This window comes from Cyrtonyx montezumae, unplaced genomic scaffold (genome assembly GCF_038088225.1).
Source record: "Cyrtonyx montezumae isolate F1298 unplaced genomic scaffold, pur_monq_1.0 scaffold_19, whole genome shotgun sequence".
NCBI lineage: Eukaryota > Metazoa > Chordata > Aves > Galliformes > Odontophoridae > Cyrtonyx > Cyrtonyx montezumae.
The window spans coordinates 7,468,522-7,495,364 of record NW_027071925.1 but is presented as its reverse complement, the minus strand read 5'-3'; the positions used below and the strand labels follow the sequence as shown (position 1 = coordinate 7,495,364).

The 26,843-nt window shown below is 42.8% G+C and overlaps 2 protein-coding genes across 2 annotated transcripts; both read left to right on the top strand.

Annotated features, from left to right (window-relative positions):
* The first annotated feature begins 212 nt into the window (after positions 1-212).
* ATAD5 (ATPase family AAA domain containing 5) lies at positions 213-13,669 on the top strand. The gene is made up of 23 exons (XM_065735472.1): positions 213-290; positions 525-2,284; positions 2,405-2,492; positions 3,020-3,184; positions 3,309-3,447; positions 3,937-4,021; positions 4,452-4,633; positions 4,801-4,958; positions 5,270-5,423; positions 5,660-5,938; positions 6,124-6,214; positions 6,686-6,768; positions 6,872-7,017; positions 7,115-7,265; positions 7,672-7,842; positions 8,378-8,493; positions 8,863-8,956; positions 9,152-9,216; positions 10,001-10,181; positions 10,848-11,035; positions 11,322-12,148; positions 12,765-12,929; positions 13,118-13,669. Exons 1-23 carry the CDS (start codon positions 213-215, stop codon positions 13,194-13,196), a joined length of 5,445 nt encoding a protein of 1,814 aa, XP_065591544.1. The 3' UTR covers positions 13,197-13,669.
* Positions 13,670-15,239: 1,570 nt separating this feature from the next.
* On the top strand, positions 15,240-23,045 carry ADAP2 (ArfGAP with dual PH domains 2). Its single transcript, XM_065735471.1, has 10 exons — positions 15,240-15,339; positions 16,091-16,221; positions 16,864-16,955; positions 17,086-17,171; positions 17,506-17,615; positions 18,252-18,398; positions 19,080-19,163; positions 20,372-20,434; positions 21,670-21,747; positions 22,310-23,045. Exons 1-10 carry the CDS (start codon positions 15,255-15,257, stop codon positions 22,526-22,528), a joined length of 1,095 nt encoding a protein of 364 aa, XP_065591543.1. The 5' UTR covers positions 15,240-15,254; the 3' UTR covers positions 22,529-23,045.
* The last annotated feature ends 3,798 nt before the right edge of the window (positions 23,046-26,843 follow it).

The following is a 26,843-nucleotide window of genomic DNA, read 5'->3' as shown; positions in this document are numbered from 1 at the left end:
CGAGGGAGGGACGGGAGCGGCTCGGGGTCACGTGACGGCGAAACGCGGGCGGCGGTTGGAGGCGCGAGCGGGTCACGTGGGCCGCCGTAGCGCCGCCCGCTTCCGCGCGGAGCTCCGAATTCCGTCCCGCGCGCGCTTTTCTGCCCGCGTCTGTCAGGCGGCGCCGCTCCATGGCGGCAGCGCGCGACTGAGCGCCCCGCAGCGCCCGGGGCATGGTGGGCAGGTTGGCCGTGGCCGTGGCCGTGGCCGCGGCGGCCGCCTCCGCCCCCGAGAAGGACGGCGACGTGCAGGTGCGCGGCGGGCGGGCGGCGGGGAGGAGCGCGGCGCCGCAGTGGCCGCGATGTGCGCGGGGCGATCCGCGGTGCTGACGGCCCCGGGCGGGGGTGGGCGCTCCGGGTCGGGCTTCGGTCGATCGCCCCGCGGAGGAGCGCCGAGCGTCGCTTCCCGAGCTCCGATTCCGCAGCGCCCGATGGGACCTTCGCAGGCTCTTAAATCTGAGTTAACGCGGAGCTTTTCTGTTGCAGCCCCGCAAGAAACGGCGAGAGGAGGACGGCTCCGTGGAAACCATCACGAGGTATTTCTCACCGGTAGCAAAAGCTGCGGGTAAAGCGTCGCCGCCTCCCAAAGCCCACAATATATTGGATTACTTTAAGAAGGCGCCCGCGGGCGAGAGTGCTCCCGCGGGAGCTGCGGGGGTCAGCGATGGCCGGGAATGGCAGACATCACCGTCACTGCTGAAGAGGAAGAGGAGGAGAGTTCATCTAAACAATAAACGGAGGGAGAGGAAGGAGTCGGGGGATGAGTGCTCCGCAGAAATGAATGGTGATGGCCGTGTGGAAGTGCTGAGGCTGAAAGAACACAGCAGGGAGTTCCCTGCTGCCCGTGCTATAGGTGACCAGAAAGGAGGAGGAGAGCCAGCTGGGGGTAATAAGCAAGGGGAGGACTCCCCTGCTGCTGACGTCTGCATTAAAGGCAGTAAGAAAGTTGGTTCTGAAGTGAGCACGCCAAAGAATTGGATAAGAAAGACAATGAGAAGGAAACGCAAAGTAAACGTGGATTTGTCTGGGAATTTTCCACCTGAGAACCAGCTGAATGAAAAGTGTAGGAAAGAGAGTAAAGTTAAGAAAAAGAAGGGCTCTCCTGAAGTGGCAGAGTGTGATGTCATTATTAGTGACTCGAGTTTTGAAGTGCATGCAGATGATAAGACATCTCAGGAGAATGACAGTGTCATAACAGTGTCGTTTGAGGACTTCTTGAAAAGCCAGGGAGAAAATTATGCAGGTGGTGTTGAAGAAGGCACAAAGCCAATGCTGGACAGTTCTGTTACAGTTAATGGAACGGACAGAAGTGACAGCACTAGTGACCCTGAGAAGCGTGAGGAATCTCAGCCGCTGCCACTCAGAACAGTCACTGTCCTTGCGCAGGTTCATTCCGTTCCCCCCAGGTCCACTTCATTACATAATGACCAAAAAGGTTCTAAGAAAATAGCTTCCATTTTTTTGAAGCAGAAAGTATGTGCAGAAGAAGGCAGCACATCTCTCCTGGAGAGTGAACCGACCGAGCAGGTCACGCAGAAAAGAAAATCTAACGTAGTCATCGAGGAAGAGGAACTGGAGTTAGCTATACTGGAGACTGCGGGCTCGGATTCTTGGAAGGTGAAATCTACTCTGGAGGAAAGGCATCAGTTCATGAAAGCATTTAGGCAGCCGGCATCAGATGTAAGAAAGGGTGGAGTTAAAAAGGCACCTGGGAAAGCAAAGCAAGTCATTGGAAAGTCTTCGAAAGACAAAAAGGGATCTGAGGGTGACAATGTTCCAAATAAGGTATTAGAAGGGGGGCTCCCAGATGAGGAGGAGGACAAATACGTGCTGTCTAGTCCTAAAAATGCTAGAACTAAAAACAGGAGACCTAAAACACTTCAGAAAAAGGGAAACAGAAAAAACAAGGCTTTGGGAGCTAAGGAAAACTGTGTCTCAAGTAACGATTATAATGAAGATAAAGAGTCATTGGTTAACGATCAGGTGAGGGAAAGTAACTTGGATGTAATAATTTCATCCAGTCCAAAAGTGAATGAGTTGAGGAGGAGTCTAAGGCGAAAGAAAATGGACACATCCAGAACTATTACACCTAAAAAAAAGAGAATTAGAAGTACCTTTAGTGAAGATGAACACGCGTGGCCTGTACAGACTTCCACACCCAAAGCAAGGAAGCAGTCCTGGAGGAAAAGCAGTGTGTATAAGGCTGAGGTGATTACAGTGCCCTCTGATGAGAACAGCCCAATAAGGTAAATGTTTCAGAATCCATTCTGGCTTTCTGCACTTTGTTTTGTTTTCCTGCAAGTATTTTACAATGCAGTTGTCTTTCATTAAAAAGTAATGATTTTGTAACACTTCTCCCTAATTAGAATGAGGTTTACACGGATCAGTGCAACTATAAAATCAAATAAAGGTGAAGCAGTGAATAATGAAGAGCTTAACTCCAAAAATATGAAGGTAATTCATGTAACAGCTTGTGTTTCAGTATTTTGTCATTTGCTATATGCACAGTACTGTTAACATTCAAATTGTGTGATATAAAGCCCAGTAGTACACGGGTGTGTAACTGAAGGAGAGCATTGCTGGAGTTCTCTATGGAATTGAGCTAGTTCCTTGTACAGTTATTGTACCTTTGACTTTAAGATGTTTTGTTTGTAAAAGCTGCTTTTCATAACATAACAGAAATGTGATGATGTGATAGGGTAGCATGCTGGTCTTCAGCAAGCTCTGCAGGTGGGACTGAGAGTTTGGGCACAGCAGAACAGCTTGTGCTTAAGAGCATCACTGCCCAGGCCTTGTTTGTCCCATGGATGAGCAGGAGAATCCCTTGCAGGGCTCTCACCTCCCCTTAGTTTTCTCCTGATTCACTTTTCAACATGAGCTGAAGTTGATGAGGAGTCGCATGCTAGTGATAATACATGAAATGCTTAATGAAGGTATTGCTATTAATTGCTAGGTATCTTGGTTTTGTACTTTGTCAATAGATAAGCTCTGCTTCTAAAAACATATCCAAAGCAAAACAGCTGGTTGAGAAAGCAAAAGCTGTGCGGCATAACAGATCCAGGGCTCAGGAGGGCTGTGCAGCTCCGGTGAGGCGCTCGTCCCGGCAGCGAGCTCTTGCTGAAAGGAAAACGTTACCAGGGAATGAGGTAAGTGCACTTCACGGGGGGAGCTGTGCCTGTCTCAGCGAGCTGTTCCTGTCACTGAACTGTACTGCTGATGGAGTCATCCTTCATCAGCATTTCCTTTCTGAATTGGTTTCCTTTCCTCCAGAAGTCGGTGATAACTTTAGACTCGAGCCAGAGTAATGATGGTGCTGCAGTGCACAACACGAAGCAAAAGAATCTTCGAAGCTTAAATGAAGTTTTGGGGAAGAAGTCTAAAAATCAGAAGGTTTCTAAGAGCTCAAATGGTAATTGAGTTTTGCTGAATGAGTTACATTTTTGTTAAATTTATTCACCAGTTTATTTATAAAGCTTCTCCTGTGGTACATTAATCTTTTCCTTTGATTTATGTAACATTCCAGCGTGCTCCTTACACTTCCATGAAGTGCAGAAGTTATGTGTGGGTGCTGCTTTGTTTGTCTACCTCCATGCAGGGAAAACTACATTTATTTAAAACAACTAGTAAGCTGTAACTCCCCATGCATACTGTGCTCTGTCATCTTCTACTTCTTTTAAGGATCCTTAAGTAGTGATGAAATAACCAGAAATGTAACTGCCATAGGTCTTATTAAAGTACTTAGTGTTGCTTTAAGAAACAGAGCTTCCCTTACATCATTAAATGAAATACAACTCTGCTTCCACGTTCACTATATATACAGTGCAGACATGATGATGGAGGGGGGGACTCCTGCATGTCAGTGCCAACCTAATGGTGATTGTGCTGCTGTTTTTTAAAGGAAAGCTGGGATACGTGCCCTCATTCCCAGGGAGGAATGCTCAGAAGTCTGCAGGTGAACCAGTTGTGATTTTTGATGATAGCAGGTCAGTTTTCACAACAGCAGTTGGTTAAGGATCAAAATATATGTGTACCACAAATGTAAAAGCTTACTGAAATGTGATGTGAATGTTGGTGCTGTTTATCCTGACCAGTACGTTAAATCTGCTTGCAAAATCCTGAGGGCTTTCTTGAGAGTTGAAAGCTGTTACTGGGAGACTTATGGTGGCTGAAAGTGTAGTTGGTGTGTGACATAAAACATCTTAAATAGCATGTCAAATACGAAAATCGAGAGAATGAGACTCCAGTAACAAAATTCAAAGTTTTAAACCAAATATAGGCTTCCTGCATTGAAGTGAATCTGAGCAGTTCTTCCAGACTGCAAACATTCATATGTGGAATGTGGTTAGATTGTGTCATGAGCCTTCTGTGCCTGGTAGTCTTAATGATTTTCCTTCATCCCTATTTTTGTTAAAGCCAAGATGCATCTGAAAATTCTCAGGACGATGATCAGTTCAGAGCAAAACGTGAATTCTTGATGAGTGGTTTGCCAGAATTGCTGAAGAGACAGATTGCTAAGAAAGCAGCAGCGATGGAGGCGTACTGCCTGGCCAGTTCATGCTTCAAGGCTGTTGTCCACGTACAGCAGAAGGATGACTGTAAGCTTTTGTTCTGTTGCTGATCAGTGTGTATGATTTGAGGTAGGATTTTAGGCAATCTATTTAGAAAAGAGAGCAGCTGAAGGATGGCTCATTAACTGGAATAACTGACAGTTCTTTCTTGCTTTGTATGACAATAACTTTCTTTATTATTTTTCCTTTTTTAGTTTGCCCGATGTGGGAATTGAAGTCACCACTGTGTCCTCTACTAACTAAGCTAAGGGAACTGAGTACTGAGGTCACTAATGTCACAAAACTCGCTGTCTCACTTGGTGAATTTTCCACTGTCACCTCAGAACCAACTGGAGGCCGTTCTGCACCTGTGGTTAGTACTTCAAACTGGAAGGTCTTACTACAAGAAATATGTTTTCTTTGTTTGTTAATTGGTAGGGGGAAAAAAAACAAACACAAAACCAACACCAGAAAAACTGTGGTTTGAATCCTTCATAGCTGGAGAGGTTTTTGCTTGCTTATTTTCTTCTGTGGCTGTGTGTAACACCAGACAATTTTCAAGCAGGAAAATCGGTCACTGGACAAATCTCAGCCCTCAGCTGGGCAGCTACCACTGTATCTTAAATTATGCAAAATTGTAATTGTTATTTATATTTTCAAGTGACCTTTTATTTTGTATCACAGTTTTCTGGCCGCCGACCGATTTTCCCTGAGGCATTCAGGAGAGGTTTGCTGGATGAGATTGTGTCTTCTAACTCTCAGTTCCCCGTGAGAAAATACTTCTACAGATTTCTGAAAAGGCAAACAGAGCAGTTGCTGTTAGAGAATAGTGCACAAGGTTAGTAATCTGCACAGGGAGAACAGCATGTCAGCCTGTGTCAGGAGGCAAGTGGGCACTTCAGAAATGTTTCAGTGAAGGAGTGTTGTGGGAAATAAGCTGGTCCCACATTTTGTGTTACTTTGACAAAATTCTTCGTGTGGCTTGAAATACAGTTTTGTCATCCATAGCTTGAATTTTTTGTTTTAACATTTTAAAAATGTGGGAATGTTTTGGGTTTTTTTCTTTTTCCACAGAAACCAGAGATGCCTCTTCAAATTCTGAGGTAAATCAAAAACGTTCTGACAACTGGAAGGAAACCAAGAGGAAAAGGAAGGAAAAAGAAGACCAGAAATCAAAAAGGAGAAAACAAACTGAGAATGCAGAGACTCGATCAGAATCCAGAGTTTCCAGGAGTATCATCACTCCTGTACCTGGAGGAGAACAAGCAACACACCTGGAGAAAAACAAAAGCCAGAAAGCAGGTGTTATGGCAGAAGATACTGAGTATTTATCAGAGACAAATGCACTTTCAGGTAAATGTGTACTTGTCTGATTTTAATTCTCTTTCAGTTGAGGAAATTGAGACTTCCACTGGAAGCCCTGTACCAAGTCTTAATATTCTGTGAGTGTGAGTAAAGGATAGCACTTAATTAAAAAGAAAATGGACCACGTATGTGTGTATATATATATAAATATATATAATTATTTTTTCCTGTAGGTGTTGAAGACATGCTCTGGACAGAAAAGTATCAGCCTCAAGACTCCAGTGAACTTGTAGGGAACAAGAAAGAAATTGAAAGGCTACATAGGTTGGAACCATTCTTAAAATAACTCAGAAGTATCATTTTAGTTCATTAACACAATTTAAGTATAATTATTTTACACTGTGGTAGGATGTGTCTGTGGTTTTTGCTTTGCTTTCCTCCCAGGAAGTTGCAGAAACAAATTGGCAGTTGATATGAATTACATTCTAGGCACAGTTTCTTGGAGTAATACCTCAGTACCTGCTATAATGATCCATCTTGGAAACAACACTGTATGTGACAGAGTGCTTTACACAATTTAATAGATCAAAGTGATCTAATTTTATGCAAATCAACTGATACAGCAGAGAATGAAGGAGTTATTTACAAAATAATCAAACCTGAAGGTCTTTTATATTTGTGAGGAGCTTAATATGTTTCTAAGAAAGATTCAAAGTGGCTGATCTCAAGATTTCTATCTTTTTGTTTCCTTTATTCAGCAGTAATTATTTTTGTATTGTTCTGTTCCTTTTATAGCTGGTTAAAAGAATGGAAAAAAAGAGCTGATTGGGAAGAGAAGAGAAATCAAAAAGGGGAAAAAGAGGACAAAGAGCATCAAGGTGCTGAAAGAGTTCAAAACGACATATGTAGCTTCTCCTCAAAGTTGACATTAAAATGATATGAATCTATAATGATTTAAACAATCCTTTCTCTTTTCTACAGATTCTTTGGATAGCCTTGATTTTAAAGATGATAAATCTGATATTGAGGAGGAGAATAACCTTTGCAATACAGTTCTGATAACTGGTCCACCAGGAGTGGGGAAGACTGCTGCAGTATATGCTTGTGCTCAAGAGCTTGGTTTTAAGGTTTGTGGAGTCGTTGTCAGTACTGTTTTTCTTATTTGTTTGTAGTGATATGAAAGGATTTGTAATACAAGATGTCTGTAATTAAATTTACTTGCAGATATTTGAAGTCAATGCCTCCTGCCAGCGCAGTGGTAGACAGATACTGTCTCAACTAAAAGAAGCTACTCAATCTCATCAGGTGGACAAAAAAGGCATTAATGCACATAAGCCTTGCTTTTTTAACAGCTGTAGCAGTGCAAAGTCACCAAGTAAGTTTTATAGTTACGTTGGTATTTTTTAGGAAATGAGTTTCCAAAACCATTGATAAGCATCTTATTTAAGAAAGATAGCAAAGTTTATCTGGCCTCTATAATAACAGGAAATGTTTCATGTGTTAACACAACTATGTACTGAGTTAAATAATGACTGTATCAGAATGACTGACTCTTGATTCTCTTCCTACATTATTTCTGTAGTGTTGGAGTAAATGCTGTGATGCTTTGAATAGAAAGTTGAACAGAAAGCATTCCCTGAACAGGAGAAAAGAAAAATAAGCAGGAAGCAGTACAGTGAAGCTGTACTGTGCTAGAAGCACAGCTTGACTTTGCTCTACGTGTGCTCGAGAATTGTCATCATGAGATTGCATTTCAAATTCAATATAAATATATCTTGCAGAAAAAATGTACTCTCCAAAGAAAGTTATTTCACCAAGAAAACCTCCACTGTCACCAAAAGGAGCAGGATTAAAACGAAGCCTACCCCCTAAAACACTTGCAAACTATTTCAAAATGCCTTCCAGATGTAAAGGTAATGATGGAACAGTAACATCTCAGGAAAAAAATAAGGGTAGGTGTCACTATTTAATAGTTAATTATCTTCAGAGATGGAAAAGATATACTGTACTATTGTATACGTGGAGAAAAGATTAGAGTAGGCAAATTTATTACACCACCTGCTGGCAAGTGTTCAGTTACCTACATAGGGAACAGTTATTACACTGTATTTCTGTCAGAGGAATGTGTGAACAAAGTGCTGGACAGATGTGAAGCAACAGTGTAGTCCATGTATTTCCTGATAACCATACTGTATTGTCTCAAAGGGGCTTACAGAGCATCTATGCCATGCCTCCAAGAGATCTGATGCAGAATTAATTTTCCAGTAGTCGGCCTATCACCAAACATTGCTGAATTCCCAGCAAATTCTTTGGAGTTTTTTTTTTTTTAAATGAGAGTCATCAAAAAAGGCATCAGACTTCTAAACATGTGTCAGTGTAGACTTCATTAAGCAGGTTATGTGTTAGGTATTTTGTAAAGTAGTGCTTGGAGTACATGTGCAGGCAGTTTCAGTCTTTCTTTCTGCTCAATTCTTCACCCATTTGCAGGAAATGCTCAGAACTCGTGTGAAGAAAAAGATGTTCAATTAAAACCAATGAACAAAGAAGTGGAAGAAGGAGAACATAACAGAAAAAGTGCAACATCTCTCATACTTTTTGAAGAGGTAAAATTTAAGTGAAACATCCTGATGTGAGCAGTGCATCCTCTTTGTAGATTCAAGTATAGGGATTCTCAGTTAATTAAGAAATTAATTCAATGTTTAATAGTTCCATCCTCCTGAGTGTTCTCTAAGTAGACAAGGTGGGTGCCAAAGGTCCCTTGCAACCTCAGCCAGCCACTGGGTGATCCTGTGAACTGGAGCAGAGTACAGTGACACTGTGTGCTGACAAGGGTAGTTTATCTGATGTGTTTTACTGTCACTGCCTGTGCTTCTTCAATAAACTTATCTGAATATGAAATCTTACTCTGCAGTTAACTGTGACTGCAAATGCAGCAGCTGTTGGTATTTTGTACTTATTTGTGTTTTCTATAGGTAGATATAATATTTGATGAAGATGCAGGATTTCTAAGCGCAATAAAGACCTTCATGGCAACTGCAAAGAGACCTGTAATTCTTACTACCAATGGTGAGTAGGGCTTTTTTCTGGGATTGGTCTCTGCAGACAGAGAGGCATACTTGAATAAGACTGTTTAAATGGGAATGGTTGAATACAGCTCACAAATGTAAAATTTAAGGTGTAGTGACTACCAAGAGAGTGAGTAAAGAAAACGTCTGTTTTGAACATAACATCATGACATTTCACCAATATCTCTTTGTGTAGATCCAACATTTAGCTTAATGTTTGATGGCTATTTTGAAGAAATCAACTTCAGAACTCCTTCCTTGGTAAGTCTGTAGTTGGAAATGCAGATTATTTTTCAGCTGATTTAGTCTTAAAGGTTAGTATAAATTTATAACTATCTGATGGAATATGTCTGTTATCAGACAACTCCTATTTTTGTTTTATGCAAGAGCCTGAAAGATGTTTTTATCTTTACACGTAGAATTTAGCATGAGCCTGGAGGAATTATATTCTTAAGCATTTAGTATTTGAGATCATTGCTTTAGTCCTTCAGGTATAGTAAATAATTCTGTAGGAGATATATCTAATAGTTTTGACCCAAAGACTGACTATGCAAGTATTTGTTCATTCATAAAAGATAGAACAACTCCTCTAGAAATAGTATGGGTTATTCCTTTAATGCTATCATTGGTGCTCTGTATAGCAAACTTTTACTTGCAGCTGTGTATCATGTTTAAAAACAAGAGAAGTAACTTGTGGAGACCTTCTTAATGTTAAAAATGAAAATCCTTTGGGATATCAGAAAATGCAGATTAGAAAGAAAAAAGTTCTAAGGCCTGTTTAATAAAAAGAAATAGGGTGCACATAGCTTTAGGAATGTAGGCAGAATAGATGTGCTTACTTCAACCATTTGAATTTCTACACTGAACTTAATTTTATCTGATGTGGACTGTTTGGATTTGGTACAGGGCTCTGCTGAGGTTTTGATGTAACTTCATGGAACTGTTCTATATTAAATAGAAAAATGTATTGCAAGATTTTTGCAGCTGTGTGACAGTGCAGTCTGAACTGTCACAGTTGTTCTCAGAGGTTTTGTCTGACTTCCAGGTGAATGCTGCTAGCTATCTGCAAGTGCTGTGTTTGGCTGAGAATCTACGAACTGATGTAAAAGACTTAGCTGCTTTGTTAACCACAAATAACTGTGATATCAGGCAAAGTGTTCTCTACTTACAATTTTGGGTTAGAAGTGGAGGTGGATACTTGAAAGACAAATATTTGGCACTTCATGGTAGGTTGATTTTAATTAAAAATTATGTCTTAAGATGACTGATTAAATGAAATCGTTCTTGTAAGTGGATGAATGGGTGCTAACTTTCTGTAAGAGTTGTAAAGATTTGGTGGGTGTTGTGTGGGAGATTGTTTGGTGGGGTTTTTGTTGTTGTTGCCTTGGTTCTCTTGTACTTCAAAGCCTTATACATATGCATAAGGGATATTTTAGTAGGAGTAGCAAAGCTGGACAGAGCAGAGAGCCAGAGGTTCTCCCTTCAGCTCAGAGTTTGCAGTTGTTTATCCATGCAGTGGAGTTGTGTGTAGCTCATCTAGAACACAGAACTGAAAAAGGAGAAAATCTGGGCAGTTAGCAAGGGAACAGCCAAAGGATGCAGAGGATCCAGGAGGAGTGTCCTCAGCAGTGTGAATGTGTGTTACACAGAGGCCTGTGACAAAAAGATAACTCCCAACTTCCAGTGGCAACTTGCAAAGTAGGAAGAGTTTGAGAATTAAGGAAATGAAATAGATATGATTAATGGGGCAGTTTCGGTTTCTGTATGCATCCAGAACTGCAGCAGTATTGCAGTATTCTTTGTAAAAGGAATTGAGTCAAACTAGAGGGGGAAGAAAACAGTGAGTTTATGATGAAACTTTTTTCCAAGTGAATTGCATTGTCTTTGTGCAGGAGAAGATGAGACAGCTACAGCAGATCAAGTAATCATTCCTGAAAAGACTACAGATCCCAAAATGGGTTTTTATCAAGATGATGTCCTACCTCAGGAATTTCCAAGATGTGATACAGGCTGTGTAGAGACATTGCTTGGCCTTAAGAATATCCTGTTGCCATCAGAAGATTTGTTCAGGTTTCTTAAGGTATCTTCCTAGTTGGCTAGCTAACACCTCAGTAATTTCTAGATGTTTCAGTGAAACTGTCATTATGAATAGTATCTTAGCAGCAAATCTTTTTCAAGAAGCTTGTTGTCAATGTTAATATATTCTCTAGTAATTAATTAAAATGCAAATGGAGCAGTTTGCAGAAAACCTAGTCCTTTACCTTGTAACTAAAGCTGAGAATGAGGTTTTCTGCAGTAGTTTTTGCATTAAGATACGTTTTTAAATATAGATATTAATATACTTTTCCACAATTATTACTTTACAGCAGAAAATCACAACCAGGGAGAACTGGGATAAACTGATACAGCTTCTCACAGAATTCCAGCTGAAGAAAGTGGATTTTATTTATAATAATCTTGAATGTCTTCTCCCTTTACCAATGAATTACCTTTCACATCAATCTGAAGCCTCTAACTCTGTACCTGAAAGGACTACTGTAGCTCCTTCAAAAAACACTTCCATGAACAGTCACTGTTCTGGAAAAAGTAGCCCTGGAAAGAAATCTAAAAAGACAAAGAACAAGAAAAGGCTTGAAGAATTGGATGATAGTGACTTATTTGATACTGCACTGAACTATTCAGCTGAATTCATAACTTTGCCATCAGATAGTCCTGTTCCATGTGCTGAAGTGAATAAAGAGGAATCAAAATTGCTGACTAATAGAAAAGAAATGAACAGCAAAACCCCACCAAAAGAGAGAAGATCTGCTCTTGTTCTCCAGTGTCTGAATTCACTGACTGAATTTGTGGAGGACATGTCTTTTTTGGATTGCTGTGTAAACAGAGCCACGAAGGATCCACTGGAGTTCTCTAAAGATGAAGGATTCAACTGGATGAATGGCAAAATCAAAAATGGTCTGTGTGATGAATTCAGTATTGAAAATACTGATCAGTGGAGCTCTCAGAGCTGCAGTGAAATAAAAGCAGCTATTGAAGCACTTAGTTTTAACAAATGTTCTCTTAGTATTTCTAAGAACTTGGAAGCCTCTGTGAGCACAAGTAATACACCTGAAAGTGATCGACTTGAGGGACTTACTTTGCATATGTCAGACACAAGAAATTCTGTATCTTTCAATCAGTCAGCTGACTTAAGGTAAGGCTTTGCTAATATTTCTGGAGTTACTTTGTCAAGAAAAGCATTCCTCAGTGTGTAGGACTGCTTCAGGCACTGTGCCAACATGAATGTTTTCAATAGGCCCAAGAATACTGGAGTAAGTTGTTAACTTTGTTTAAATAAGCTCAAATTAACTGCTTAGCAGTTGCTGCCAAAAATAACGTTTGAATACCCTGACCATAATATTCAGGAATGGTGGACTTAATCTGGTCTGCACACTTCTGGAGTTAAACACTGGATGTGATACTGGTATTTGCCAAAATGGCAGTTACTGACTCTTCTATTTCTAAAGTCCACAGATGCTTTTGGTTGTCTGATGGATACACTAAACCTCACATCCTTGACTAATTGTAAAGACATCCCCAGACTATGTACTTGAACTACGAACACTGCAGGGCAAACTTCTGCCCATTGTGTTTTTAAGTGCATCTCTGATGTGGTGTAAGAACATGATCAGAAGTTGCAGGCACCTAATCCACTGAAAGCAGTTTTGGAAATCAGTAGCTCCTTAACAGTTTTAAGCAAGTGGATTTGATCTTAAAGTAACAAATACATTCTTGAACAAGAAACTATAAAGCTTCATTCTCTACTTTAGCATTCACAGAAAAGCACGGAAGAGGCTGGCAGTCATCAGAACTGTATTTTCTAGAAGTCCTTTAAACCTTGGAAATAAGCAAGCCAGCATACTTGAATATCTCCCTACTCTTCGCAGTATTTGTAGGTCTGAGAAGCTTAAAGAGCAAGGAAAGACAAAAAGAAGGTGAGCTTTGGTTTTCCTAGATCTTGCTACGTTTCAGTGTGCAAGGTAGTGGGCTGAATCTTAGTCAAATATTTTGTCAGATCTTTCTAGACAAGAAAGGTGGATGTGGCTTTTCTAAATTTTAAGTCTTATCTACCATTTGGAAGTAACTTTGTCATCCTGTTGTCACTCTTCCTTTTCTCTTTTAGGTTTTTGCATTACCTTGAAGGAATTCATCTTGAAATACCCAGGCCAGCAATAAACAGTCTGTCTCTAGACTTCCCTTAGAATCACTAACACCAGAAATACTTGGTGCCTAATGGTGGTATTCTCACCATAATTGCAGGGTTTTTTTAACCACGTATTTTATTGTATATTCAGAGCCTTTTGTATATTAAATTTCTATAATTATTTAAGATAATGTAAATATCTGTTGTCATAATATTGCTCTCCACATCTGAAATGTGGGTTTGTTTGGTGCTTGTCCAGTACGTGCATTTAGAGTATTAAATGCACCAACTAACCAGTTGTACTGCTTTGTTTGTTTCAAACATGGAACTGTCACAACTTCTACAGGTTGCTTTTACCCCTCCTCTTTGAGGAGATGACTGAAATACACAAATTTGGAATGAATCGAGCTTATGTGTTAAATAACCCAGAGTGAGAAGGAACAGGGAGAGAAAGCTATCATTCTTCTGAAATGTGAGTGACTAAAAACAGCTCCCTCCTCAATGACACGTGGGTATCAAAGTCCTCACAAAGCACTGTGCTTCCATGTACATAATTTGTATACATTGGTTTCACTTCATTCATATTTTCAGCTGATCTGCATGTTATTGTCCTTAATAGAGTAGAGAGATGAACACTGTAGTTCAAGATGAACTCAGATATTAGGCATGACTCTGTAAATAACAATTGTTCAAGTATTACTAAGAGTTCAGTGATACTTCCACTCTTGTATATTGTGTTGTTTTTATACTTCATTTTGTATTTGACAAGACTTCAGCCTCGGTGTTTGTGATAGCATCTGTTTTTATACAATAAATCTGATAGAAGTCTTACTGTTCATATCAGAGATGTTCAAAACTGTAGCGAACTTTAAAACATGATGTTTTTCATCTGTAAAAATGGTATTTGAGGATTTTCTTAACTGGAAATATTTTATCCACATTCTTTTCTGACTTTGTATTGCATTTCCACTGCTTATTCTTTGCAAACTGAACTTGTTGCAGCTCTGTTTTACCTCACTGTTTCTGTAATAAGGAAGGCCTTCTTCCTTCTGAAATTAGTAAGGAAGAATATTAATTAATGAATGAAAAATAATGATGGAAACAGTAAATTATTTGAAATATCAGTGCTGTAGATAACCTTTCCAGTTTACTCTTTCAGTAGCAGAGAACTATCAAATGAGTGAAATAAAGTGGTGGCTGTTAAAAATTGTAATGGCTTTTAGAGCATTGATTCAGCAGTGAGTGACTTCTGCACTGCTCTATAAAGGATCACTGCTCTAGGTAATTACAGTGTGGACCTACATCTACCAGAAAAAGGCTCTATGAGCTATCACTTATTGTAGGAAATAGATGATCAGCAGTGGGAAGCAATTCCTTTTGAAGTCAGCTGTCTGGTTCTAATATCTAGTAGTTGCCTTAAGAATTTTTGTTAGGGAATCTGCAAGCTGTGTTGTGAGTCCAAAAGGTAAGGAGGGATTCAGCTATTTTTATTCCTTGTTCAGAGACCTCAAGGAAACAACTGCAGCCCTTTGAATAAAGGACACTATGTGGGATGGTTTATTTGAAGTCTGCACTCCTGTGCATCAAGTATGGTTATCTTACTCTCTTACTGCAGTATTTAAGTTCCTGCCTAGCTTCGGTTTAGGACTATATAACCGAGAAGTGAGGACTTCTGCTGCTGTTGTGCCAGGAGGAACAGTAAAAAAACAGTCTGGAAGGACGGGGCTGGTGCTGGGGAGAGACTAAAAAAGAGGTGTGCCCCCTGTGACTCCCTGAAAGCAGGAGCTTTAGCGCTATTTCTGAGACCGGAAAGAGGGAAGTTCGCTGTGGGCAGCTTTGTGCTCGGTTCGGGGCCGTGCGATGACAATCAGGCTCAGCGCGCTGTGAGCAGCGCGGCTAGAACCGCTGCGGCAGGGCTGTGAGCAGCTCGCTGCGGTTCCTGACCGGTACTCGCAGTCCCGCCGCTTTCCGACTCTCGGCACCGCACCCCCCCCCGCCCCGGTGCGGAGCCGGGGCGGCCCCGAGGGGCGGCGGGAGGGAACGGCCCCGGTTCCTCCTTTTGCCTGCCGGGGCAGAGCCTTCCCACGGGTTCCACCCGCAGAGCTCCGCGGCGGTGATGGACCGCGACCGCAACAAGACGCTGCTGCTGGAGCTGCTCAAGGTCGCCGGGAACGGCCGCTGCGCCGACTGCGGACAGCCGGGTAAGGACGAGGGGCTCCTCCCGCAGCCGCTGTCCGTTCGGCGGATTGTGGGCAGCGGGGGCTGCCGGGCCGTGCCCGCCGTCCGGGCTCCCTCCATCCCTTCGCAGTTCGCGGCGCGGCCGTTCCGTTTCGGTCAGTCCCCGCGTTTCGGCGGCAGCCGCTCACCGCCCTTCTCTTGGGAGGAGCCGAGCGGGCGGTTTCCCGACGAGGGCAGCGCCCGCGGTCCCGAGGTGGGAGGTCGCTCGGGTGGGCTGCGGGGCTCGGGGCGCACCGAGGAGCCGCCCAAAGCCCGGAGCCGGCGGCCCGCAGCGGCTGCAGAGAAGCGCCGAGCGGCTTTTCTCGATGCGATAAGAGAGGGGAGGAAATGAAGTTGCTGGTGCGCCTGCAGCGCCTCTCAGCATCGGCCGGGCACGGCTGCGTCGGGGCGCTGCGGGAGCTGACACTTGAGGTCCCGGGGGCTGCACTCCTCGCCGTCCGAAACAGCCTTCCAAATTCAGCAGCAAGAGCTTCCCACAATGAACTAATAATTAGCTCAGCTTCCACGTCACCGCTCGTCTGCCTGAGCTGTCACGTTAATCCTTTAACAAATACTAATTGAGTACACGTTTCAGGGCTGTGTTCTCTGGGGGAAGCAGTGGCAGAGATGTAAGCAGAGCGATGGGATTTGGTGCGTTAGGTGTGAAACCCGGGCTGTGCATCAGTGGCTGTGCCTTTTCCCATTTATCAGCACGTTCTTTTTGTTTGTGTCTAGATCCAGAGTGGGCTTCTTACAAACTTGGGATATTCATTTGTTTGATGTGCTCCGGAATCCATCGCAATCTTCCTGAGGTCAGCAGGGTCAAATCCCTTTGGCTCGACTTCTGGGAGAACGATCTTATAGAGGTACGGAAGGAGAAGGAATAATTCACTTACTTGCTCTATGTTTCAGCATAACCTCTGACCCAGAATTCATGTCATCCACCGTGGACAGAGGAACAAAGCTATGCAGAGCTAAGTTAACTGCATGGGTAACTTCAGGGATTTTTCAGTGACCCCCCCAGTCACGTAGCACTGATAGGTGGCTGTATTTCTGCGAAGGACACGGGACCTGCAGATCACAGCTTAGAGGCCCACAGATGCTCCCTGGTAGCATGTTCCCTTTGGTGATGAAAATAACCTTAAATATTGCTACAACCTCTCTCCTTTCTGTTGAAACGTGATAGAGTTATAACCACCATTTATTTCTAGGAGTAGATGAAGGGAGCTCATAAACATATTTTCTTTCTGTTCTCTTCGTTTAATTAATGACCACAATCTCGTTAACCCAGTCTGGTTCAGAACTCGAAGTACTGAAAAAGGGCTGATTGTCTAAAAAGTGCAAACTATAGTTTCAGAGGAAACTTATGAACACCAATTGGTGCTGAAGGGCAGGGTGAGACTGAGCAAAACACACCGTGTTCCCTTTGATCCAAGCTTCATTTTGTGTTCAGTACGTGGTATTGATTTTGTGGTTGCAGACCTAACCGGATCTTCTTTGTGTTTCAGTTTATGAAGAAGCACGGGAATCTCTGTGCCAAAGCTAAATATGAAGCAAAAGTCCCCCCCTATTACTACATCCCCCAGTCCTGCGATTGCTTGTAAGTTGATTATTCAGAGCAGCAGCCCTTCACAGCTGCCAAACTACTGCTTCCCTCTGCAGGTCTTCTGGGGTGGTCGGTGAAAATAAGGTAGAGGCAGATCAGCTTTATCCGTGTTTTCCTCTTTCAGGGTTTTAAGAGAACAATGGATTAGAGCTAAATATGAGCGTGAGGAATTTGTTGCCACCCGAGTCTGCCAAGATCCTTGTTCTGCAGGTAAAAGTTAGGATTGTCAGAGAAAAGGCATTAGTTTTGAGGCTAGCAGCACAGTGCTTTGGCTGCACCTTTGAAGACATTTAGGAATGGCTTGCATCATGTTGGATATGCAGTTCTCCCTTTCACGTCTGTGACTTAGAAGAAGCTCCCAACAAGTACAAAGTATATTTAGCTCATATACGTGATCTCACAGTTCTGTAGTTCTCCACTGCTTTGTTCTATTTGAGGTGAAAATTGTCAGATGGAAAAGAAGCTTGAAACTCCGTGGCACATCAGATAAAAATGCTGCTGTTGTGCTGCCTTGGTCTGACACTTGCCTCCACCCAACGTGCAGGTAGCCATGAAGGATTCCTCTGGAAGCGTGGACGGGAGAGCAGACAGTTCAAGCAGAGGCGGTTTCTCCTGTCAGCGAGGGAAGGGGTGATGAAGTACTACACTAAAGAAGTGAGTTCCCCAGCCAGAGTCGGTTGTAGGTAGCCGGTCCATGTCTGGCCTCAGACTGCTCCTTACCAGTTGGAAACAGCATGAATAGCTTTGTGTCTAGTTCAGCAGCCAGATCAGCCTGTATTAAGAGCAACCTAGATGTCTCCACATTAACATCTGTGTTGTCTTAGATTATTGCTCTTTTGGATTTAAGCCTTTTTCTCATCCCTCATTCCCCACCCTGCAGCTTTGTTTCCCTTAGTCAACAAAGGAAATGGATAGCGAATAGCAAGATGAAGAAGAGATCTGTTAGCAGCTGCTACCTCTTACATTACCAAAATATTCTCTCATCAGCTGTTGCAGCAACATCCTCAACATCTTCCCCTTCCATGAGAGAGTGCAGCTAATTGATCTCTCTTCATAGTTGGAAAATATTTGCAGTGCAGACCCATCACTCTCCAGAGCCAAACATTTGTCAAGGAAAGGGAGTCGTGTAAGTGATTTTATGTAACACATAACTAAGGCTTTTGTGCTCCAGGTACATCAAATTATCAGGCGCTTTCTTTTCAGAGAGGATCTAGTTCTTGTACAGCTGATCTGTCCTCCATTGCCTTCCTTTAGGCCATTTTAATACAGCAGTGCTTTTCACTTCCACAGCCCAAAGGTCCAAAAGCCGTTATCAGCATTGAGAAACTGAATGTGATGTTCCAGGCAGAGAAAATCCAACACGCTCATGGGCTGCAGATCACATACAAGGCAGATGGACAAACAAGGAACCTTTTTGTCTATCATGAAAGTGGAAAGGTGAATGTGTGTGATTTTGGAACGAGCAGTATTCTCAGATGTTGGATCTATATTTTGGAAGAGATATCTTGGTTTTGTAGGGTCACTATAACTTGTAGAATGTTGCAGAATTTGACATGAGGAACTGTAATATCTTGATCCTGTTCTGTTGGAATGTTCAGCTTCACATACTGAATATTCTCAAAGATTCTTTGTGGCACATATGTAAGTCTCTGTAAGGGAATTGGCTGCTGGTTTTATAACTCAGTGATTGTATTCTTTGAAGCCTCTTGACACACATGAGAAATACAGTTGTTCTGTATTATTTCCAAACAAGCAATGGTAGTTTTAAGAAGTGTGTCTACAGGTTTTGTTAGATTTCTGTATTTTACCTTGAAACAGTTCTGAAGTCTTTCCAGGTACACAGGTTTCTAAAGAATCTATAACCGAAGCAACTGAAAAAGCCTGTGGACGCAGGCTTGGATGATTCTCCATGCTGAGGATCTCCAGAATCTTCCTGGAGAGGCATTTAACATTTATTTGGAAGCTGGGTCTTCCAAGGCACTGACTCTCTGTGGCCCTTGGAGAGAAATTCTGTATTTGCAAAGAGATCACAAGGGAGGAGAAAGGCTTTTTTTGGAATGGCAGCATTCTTACCCCTTCATGTTATTTTTGTCTGTTTCTATTTGCTCTTTTCCCTAGGAGATTGTTGGCTGGTTCAATGCCATTCGGGCAGCACGTTATCACTATCTCAGAACAACCTTCCCAGCTCTCCCTGAGCATGAGGTAAGAACAAGGCATGAAGCAATATGTGCAAACACATTGTGGGAAAGCATTTTCCCGCTTGTGCCAGAACCAGGTGCTCAAACAGCAGTTTACAGGCTTGGAAATGCCCACTGCTGTCATGCTCTTTCTCTGGAGAAAGAGGTAGGCTGTGATGCCAGGCTCCCAGTGTGCCTCAGCCTGGTTCTAATGCTGTGACTTGGAGGCAGCAGCTTGAAAATACATGAAGCTGGCATAGATGTCAGTGAACTGTTGGTAGACTGTGATGGCACTGGGGAAAAATGAATCTGCAGAGCAGATGCATAGAAACAGTTGTGCACTCAACAGATAAGAGACCCTACTTGAGGGAGTAATTCCATAATGCTTACTTACATAACACAACAGGAAATCGTGCTTTTGTTTCCCTTCTTATTTGATATATATAGCTCTTTTTATCTGCACAGCTAGTTATGGAGAAAAGTGACAATCACATCGTTATTCTTTTATCCTCCTTCTGGTTGACATTGGATATGAAAGCTAAATCTTTGTTTGCTTTTCAAAACATATCTGTTTAGCTATTCCAGCTGTGTGTAATCACTCAGTCATGCTTAGCTATCTGTTGGTGCCAACAAATATTCTTTAGTATTCCATTGCCTTAGAGATGAGTCTTCTAATAACTAAAGGAGTCTTCTAATTGCAAACACATCTTTGTTTTGAGCATCTCTTAACACTGACTTGCTGGTCATATCCTTGCCTGGCAAGAATATCAGGTTCTCAAGTAAACACAAAGATGCTCTGTCCCACATTGCTCCTGTCTTTGCAGTGAGCATCACTGAATTTGCTTCTTCTGTATTCCTTCACATTCCTTAAAACAGTCACTTTTCTGATCACAGATAGGTAAAAATAACATCTCTTTGAAAGCAACCAGACAATAGCCAGACACAGTAGTGAGCTTTGAGACGGACAGAAGATACGGAAAAAAAAAGGCCACACTGTGGCTAACATACAGAAAGGAAGTAAGTGTTTAAGGCCAAAAAGTCTCCATTTCCTTTTATAGTGAAATCTTTCAAAAATCCTGTGTTACTTCTTAATTCAGACTTCCCTTTGCTGAGCAGACAAAAGACAAACAAAAAAAACCCCAATCCCTAAAAGCCAAAGTTGATTTGCTTTGACAGAAGAACAGAAAAGTGAGCCTGAATGAGATGGCAGACATTTGTGTGTGTGTGTTCTAGATCATACCCCGGATCACAAGAGGTTATGTGAAAGAGGGATACATGGAGAAAACAGGACCAAAGGTAGGTTGAGGTTACTGGACAGTACAGAAACAGGATTCTTCCAGAAGGAGATTATTTGATAATACTATGGTGTTTACTAATAAATGATTAATTGAGGAGGCTGTCTGTTGCCTGGGTCAGTAATGGCATTGTATTCAAGCCTATTGTGTTATTGGGGTCATGTTTTATTTTGAGCAGAAAAGTAAACTGGGAAGAAGGATCCTTTCTGAAGAGTAAGCAAGATGGATTATAAGCAGTGGAAATGCAAAGTATTGTTATGCAACACTAAATGAGTTACTGTATCGGATGCCTACTAATTGCAGCTCTTGTACTGCAGCTGCCTCTAAAACACAAAATCACATGCCAGCTCCCCAGTTTCCCTATTTCTCTTGAAGTTAGTAGCACAAAAGTCACATCACTTTACTGCAGTGAATTCTTCAGTGTTAGACTTATGGACTGGGTTGTTTGCTTATTTTTGAGGGAAAGTGTTTGGGCTGCTACTTATTTAAATGTTGAGAGAGAGATTTCACACTCTGCTAAAGGAGCATAGGAAGACACAAGATCTTTTTTGAATGCTGCTACTTCTTACCTTGCTCCTCTGGGTGAACTGTGAGTCTAAGTCCTATTGAAAAGTTTAGTGATTAACTACTGAATACTGATGGTGGGTTTTTTTTGCCTACCTCAGTGCTAGTCTCCCAGTACATCTTCCTGCAGGTACTCGCATAGGGAGTACTCACAGCTACAAACATGCTTTGGCTTGGGATTTTTTCTGGTGTCTAAATTCAGCTGCAACTCAAATGAGCCATGGAAGAGGGTTCTTCAGCACAAGCCAGTGAATATCTCAGGGAATGGTTAGATGAGTGCAGCTGATGGAATTAGCACTTTTAAAAAATAAATGCCCATGCTGCAGTGGTAGGGACAGCACTCCAAAATCCTGAAGTTGTTTGCACAGTCTCCTCATAATAGCCACTGGCTCACAGATCATTTTCTGCAGTGATTTTGATTAATCCATTTACTGTAGCTTTTTTAACCTGATTAAGTTGCCAGTAAAACCAAATTTCCTTGCTTTATCCAGAGGATTGTCACTGAATGCAATACTCCAGTTGCACACAGCAGTGACTCACTAGTTACCACTTGAGAGGATGGGTTAAGCTGAATTCAAGCTCAGAGTCGTTTAAGCAACCCTGGGATCTGCTCTGAATAGAAAGAACTTGTCTCTGGGACTTGTTCTTTAATGACTTACTGTCTGCTTGCAGCAGAAGGAGACCTTTAAGATGCGCTGGTTCAGCCTAGACTCTGAAGAGAGGAACCTGCTGTACTTCAAAAATCCACTGGTAAGCAGAGTGTTCTTCACTATTACACAAGTTCCTTTGTGGAGCTGGGTTGGGAATTATAATCCGGCTTTCCCAGTAGCTGCATAAGACGAACACGGTAATCTCTAGAGTTTATCTCCTTTGTCAGTGGGTATCTTTGAAGCTGAGCTGTTTGGAAACTCTGGCCCGTACAGTGGCTGTAAGGAAGATCTGTCTTTTTAAAAAGTAGCTGCTACTGCTCTTAAGGTTTATAGCCTGCTTTTTTCCCAGCCACACTGTAGAAACACATGGAATTTTAGGCAAGATGTGCAATATTCCAAAGGCCAATATCCTGTTTCCTACCTCTGTCCTAACAAGAATATCCTACTATGCTCCTCTGAACAGTAACCAAGCAACTCTGCAAGTGTGGGCACTTCTTGCTTCTAAGAATGGTCAAGAGTGTAAGAAGGCTCTGGTATGTTTTCTGCTGCCTGTCACCAGTTCAGTAACCCCTCCATCTTCTGCTCTATGTCAAGGGATAGAATGTCTACTAGAGCTGCACTGTCCACTGGCTAATGACTGTTTTCTGTTTCCTTCTTTCTAGGATGCATTTCCACAAGGCCAAATTTTTATTGGAAGGAGAGTTGAGGGCTATGAAGTACGAGCTGGCTTGCCCCGGGGAATATCTGTAAAGAAGAGGAAATCAGGGATCACCATGGCCACGCCAATGAGAGAGTTTTTATTTCTATGTGAGAACGATAAGGAGCAGAGGGAGTGGATAGACGCCTTAAATGGAGTGATTGCCCAGCCGTTGTCTGGTTGAGACTTAACACTGAGTTCTGGTGAACTGCACTTCTTGGGCTGTTTGGCACTGATCTGCATCCCCTTTTTGTCAGCAGGGATGGTGCTCAAGCCCATTCAGTGACTGTGTGCTGCAAAGGGCTTTCTCCTTCAGCAGCTACAGGCAAAGGAAGGGTGGCAACAGAAATGAGTAAGGGGAGTGCAGATATTCAGAAACTACCTGTGTCCTTTTTTTGAAGTGCATTCATTTTTCCTCACCTTGTCTGCTTCTAAGCAGGTGAGGCTTTCCCAAGCTGATGTATGGATAAATTAACTACTGTTATACAGAAAAAGAAACAAAGTCAGTGTGGAAAGTTTGACCACAGAGGACTGGCATGAATTTCCTTGAGGATTCCTGAAGGATGTACTTGACCATGCAGCCATGGCATATATTCTGACAGTAAATGTGACCATCTATTATATGAGTGCACAGAACAAGTGACCAAGAGGCAAAGACATCACCACCTACCAGGACAATACTGCATGTCCTGTTGGATAGATGACAGGCAGCTACTACACCTGGTTGCATCTACTGTACAGCTAGGGACATGGTTGTTTCCCATGTAATGCTTTTAATGTCATTTTCATCACAGCAGCTGGTAAAAAATATCACAAAATCATAGGGTTTCAAAGAACTGGGTCTGGAGATCGGCCTACTCCAACTCCACCTCCCCCCATAAAGTATGTTTGTCTCATTAGTAAACTTGCTGAGAGCCGCTCAGTCCCTTTGTCCAGGTCATTGGTATGTTAAACAAGACCAGACCCAGTACCATCCCCCAGGGAACGCTGCTGACTACGGGCCTTCAACTAGACTTGCACTGCTGATCAGAATCCTGCCAGTCAGCCTGTCTTCAATCCACTTCACTTGTCCACTCACCAATCCCACATTTTCTAAGCTTATCTTATAAGGATGTTATGAGAGCCAGTGTCATAAGCCTTGCAGAAGTCAAGGCAACATCCACTTATCTACCTAACCAGTCATGGCATCACAGAAGGCTACCAGATTGGTCAAGTATAATTTTCCTTTGTTGCATCTGTGCTGACTACTCCCGATAACCATCTTTCCTTTCTTCCACTTGATTGGGCTTTGGCTTGGGCTTGCACATGACATCCAGAATTAGTTGTTCTGTCATCTTCTCAGGGGTGGTGGTGAGGCTTACTGGCCTGTAGACTCTTACTACTGAGGACCTGAGAAACAAGTCCTCAAAATTAAAAGTCAAGTTTGAATTGAGAAGAATGTTGTAGTGGAAGCACTATAATGACATACCCTTATATCCTTGCTTTCAATAGTTGCTGCTACTTGATTATTCTGGGAGTGGCAAATGCAACATGTAAAGACCTTTTTTCTTCCAAAGCAAACCCACCTACTACTTCATTCAAGACGTGAGTTCAGGATGAGGATATACTGATCTGTGTCAGCTCCTAAAAACAGGGGAATTGATATAGTTCTACTGAACAGCAAGTTATTCAGTTATTTATCTACTCCTTTCAGATTCCCTTAGTTAGCAGATCAAGAGGAAGTCTTGCAAACTTAAGTTTCTGGTGAAGCTTCCACCTTTTGCTGATGCTTGCCAGGCAGTGAGATACCCCAAATAGTTCTCTTCTACAGGAATGAGGAAGTACCAATATGTTTATGGATTACTAAGATTAACACTCTCCACAGCAGTACAGAAAAAAAAAAAAAAAAGAATTAGATCATCATTGTCCAATCTTGAGGAATCTGTATCGGTAGTTTTGTTTCCTGATACACTCCTATTAACTTAACTTCACACAACTTGAATTCCAGCTCACATGCTGGTTCAGATCTAACAGTCTATGCCTGTATCCTCTGAAGTCAATAGGAAGGCAATTTTGAGATGAGCTGAATAATTCAGGATGATCTCAGAAGAGCACAGTCTGTCCAGTAAATTCAACTTCATGGATGGGGCTGCTTCTTTGGTGGTGCTTGCTCTCCCACTGTGTCAGCAACACTGACATGACTTCTGTTACAAAATCAGGAAGTTCCTTGAAAATGAAACCATGGAGCAACGCAACACCATCTTTTTTTGAAGACTCAATAAGAGTTAAGGCCAGGTCACAGACAGCTTCACATGACTGTTCATTTCTACAGTTAACCCAAACTCTTAGGCATGTACTGAGCTCTCTGACAGACGTGGGGCCCTGCAGGAGCTTCTCACCTCTGCCCTGGGGAGCTAAGTGGTGCAGGCTGGCTGCAGGGCACAGCACCTCAGGGCTGTACGACAGCTCTGCTTGTCCTGCAGCTCCCCACACCCTGCAAACAGCAGCACTGCCTGTGGGAAATGAAACCACACCGTGGCTGCTACTGTTGACCTCAAGCAGCTGCAGGCAGAGGTGAAACTAAGCTGCAGTTGCTGCCTGAACTACTTCACAGGTCCCATGCGGATCATGGGCTACACCCACAGCTTCTGCCTGTCCTGCATCACCAAGTACAGCCAACTGGGAGCTGGCTGCTGTGTTGAAATTAATCCCCAAAGGGGAGAAGGAAGAAGACCTGGAGACCCAGGATGAACCCACATCATCTGGAGATGGTGCCTGTGGCAGCCACCTGGGGAGAAGGTATTGGCAGAAGCAGCCAGTGCTTCTCCCCACTGCTCCCCAGAACAATTTTTAATGCCCTTCAGTGGGGCCATTCTGGTAACAGCATTGTGTTTTGCTCACTTCGTCAGATAGGTTTACCTGAAGCAGTGTGTGGAGTTCACTGCTGGTGTCTGCAAGTCGAGGGTTGCATGGCTATGTTGAAAGAACTAATAGCTGAATAGTGCTAAGCTGGTCTAATATAGTAATAACTAATTGATCTTAGTGCTGGATGGATGGGCCGTTTGAACTCTAGGTCGTGCCTAAATCAGCAAGCCCTCAGGATAGTTTAGAATTGGGAAGGGTCCAGTACTCAGAGAAGAGAAGGGATTGCCATGAGAGGTTGTTTAGAGGGCTGTAAACATAAAACATCTGTATATCTTTCCTTACCTGTTTCCTTCTTCTTTTTCTTCTCTCTGCTGTTCTCTTTAATTTCTTTTTCCATTGCTGTTTCTTTGCTCTTTTTATTCTTGCAGTTAAAATCTATAATGAGCAAATGATGTAATCCCAGTACGTTTCATTCTTTGCAGGAGGTTAGAGCCATCTCATCACGTAGCCATGAGTGCTGAACATCCTGGAGGGCAGTTGTTTGGTATTTCAGTCACCTCCAGCTCTTTCCATCTTCACAAATCACTTATGTGGTGGTATTTACTGCATGGCTATAGCACAGGAGACTCCTGAAATGAAACATAATGCCATTGTACAGTGCTACAGCTCCACACAGCTGAATGGCACAAAATGGGACTGGTTCACCATCTCTGCTTACAATAACTCTCCAACCTGGTTGGAAATGAGCAAAACCTGACTATTAACTTTCATTACTTTAACACTATGCACACATGTATCTAGAAAGTCTTAGTCTGGAGTCATGCAAAGAAGTTAAACTCCTTCACGCTGTGTTTTGGAAGCATCTGTTTTTAAGCGCTTGTACCAGCTAGTAAACTACGTGCCCACTCTTTCAAAGAACCAGCAGACAGGACTGTGTCATGAAAGGGGCTGTATTTGAGTTTCTTTGCCAGCATACAGCCAGCATTTCTGTTTTAATTGTCAGGTGTGTGTGGCTATGGGGAGATCTCTGCTGCTGTGTGGAGTGAAGGGGCCGCAGCCAAACTGAAAACAGTTCCCAAGAGGCAAAACCTCTCTGAGGAACACAGTGGCATTTCCAGTGCTCCCTGAATGTAATGTAGTGGATGCTTTGGCAAATAGGGTGAACAAAAAGAAAGTACATTTAATGTGAATAAAGCATGGGCGATTTAACCAGCTCATCTATAACCAACCCACTGGGCACCTCTGATTTCCCAACCATAACTCGTGCTGGAGTGCCCAGGAGCAGCAATTTGTTAACACTTTGTTCAGAAATTACCACACAATTTGAAAGCGAGAGTTTCACATCACTTCTAATGCGTTTCTACGCACCGGAGTAGTTGTAGTTGTGGGTGTGTGTGTATGTGGGTGTGTGTGTCCTACTTGGCTGGCACACCGGCTTCATTAAGGTACATAACCGGATAAGGGCGCTCGGGCCACAGTTCCCCCTCAGCGCGGGCGCGCAACGCAGCGCCGCCGTATACCGCCTCAGGGTGGCGCGCAGCGGTGGAGCGCGCGAAGCGCTCGCGCAGGCGCACTGCTGCCCCTCAGAGGTTGTCCCTCGGCGGCCGCCGTAAGCCGCCCTCTGCGTGGGGGGGGGGGGGCGTGGTGCGGAGGGG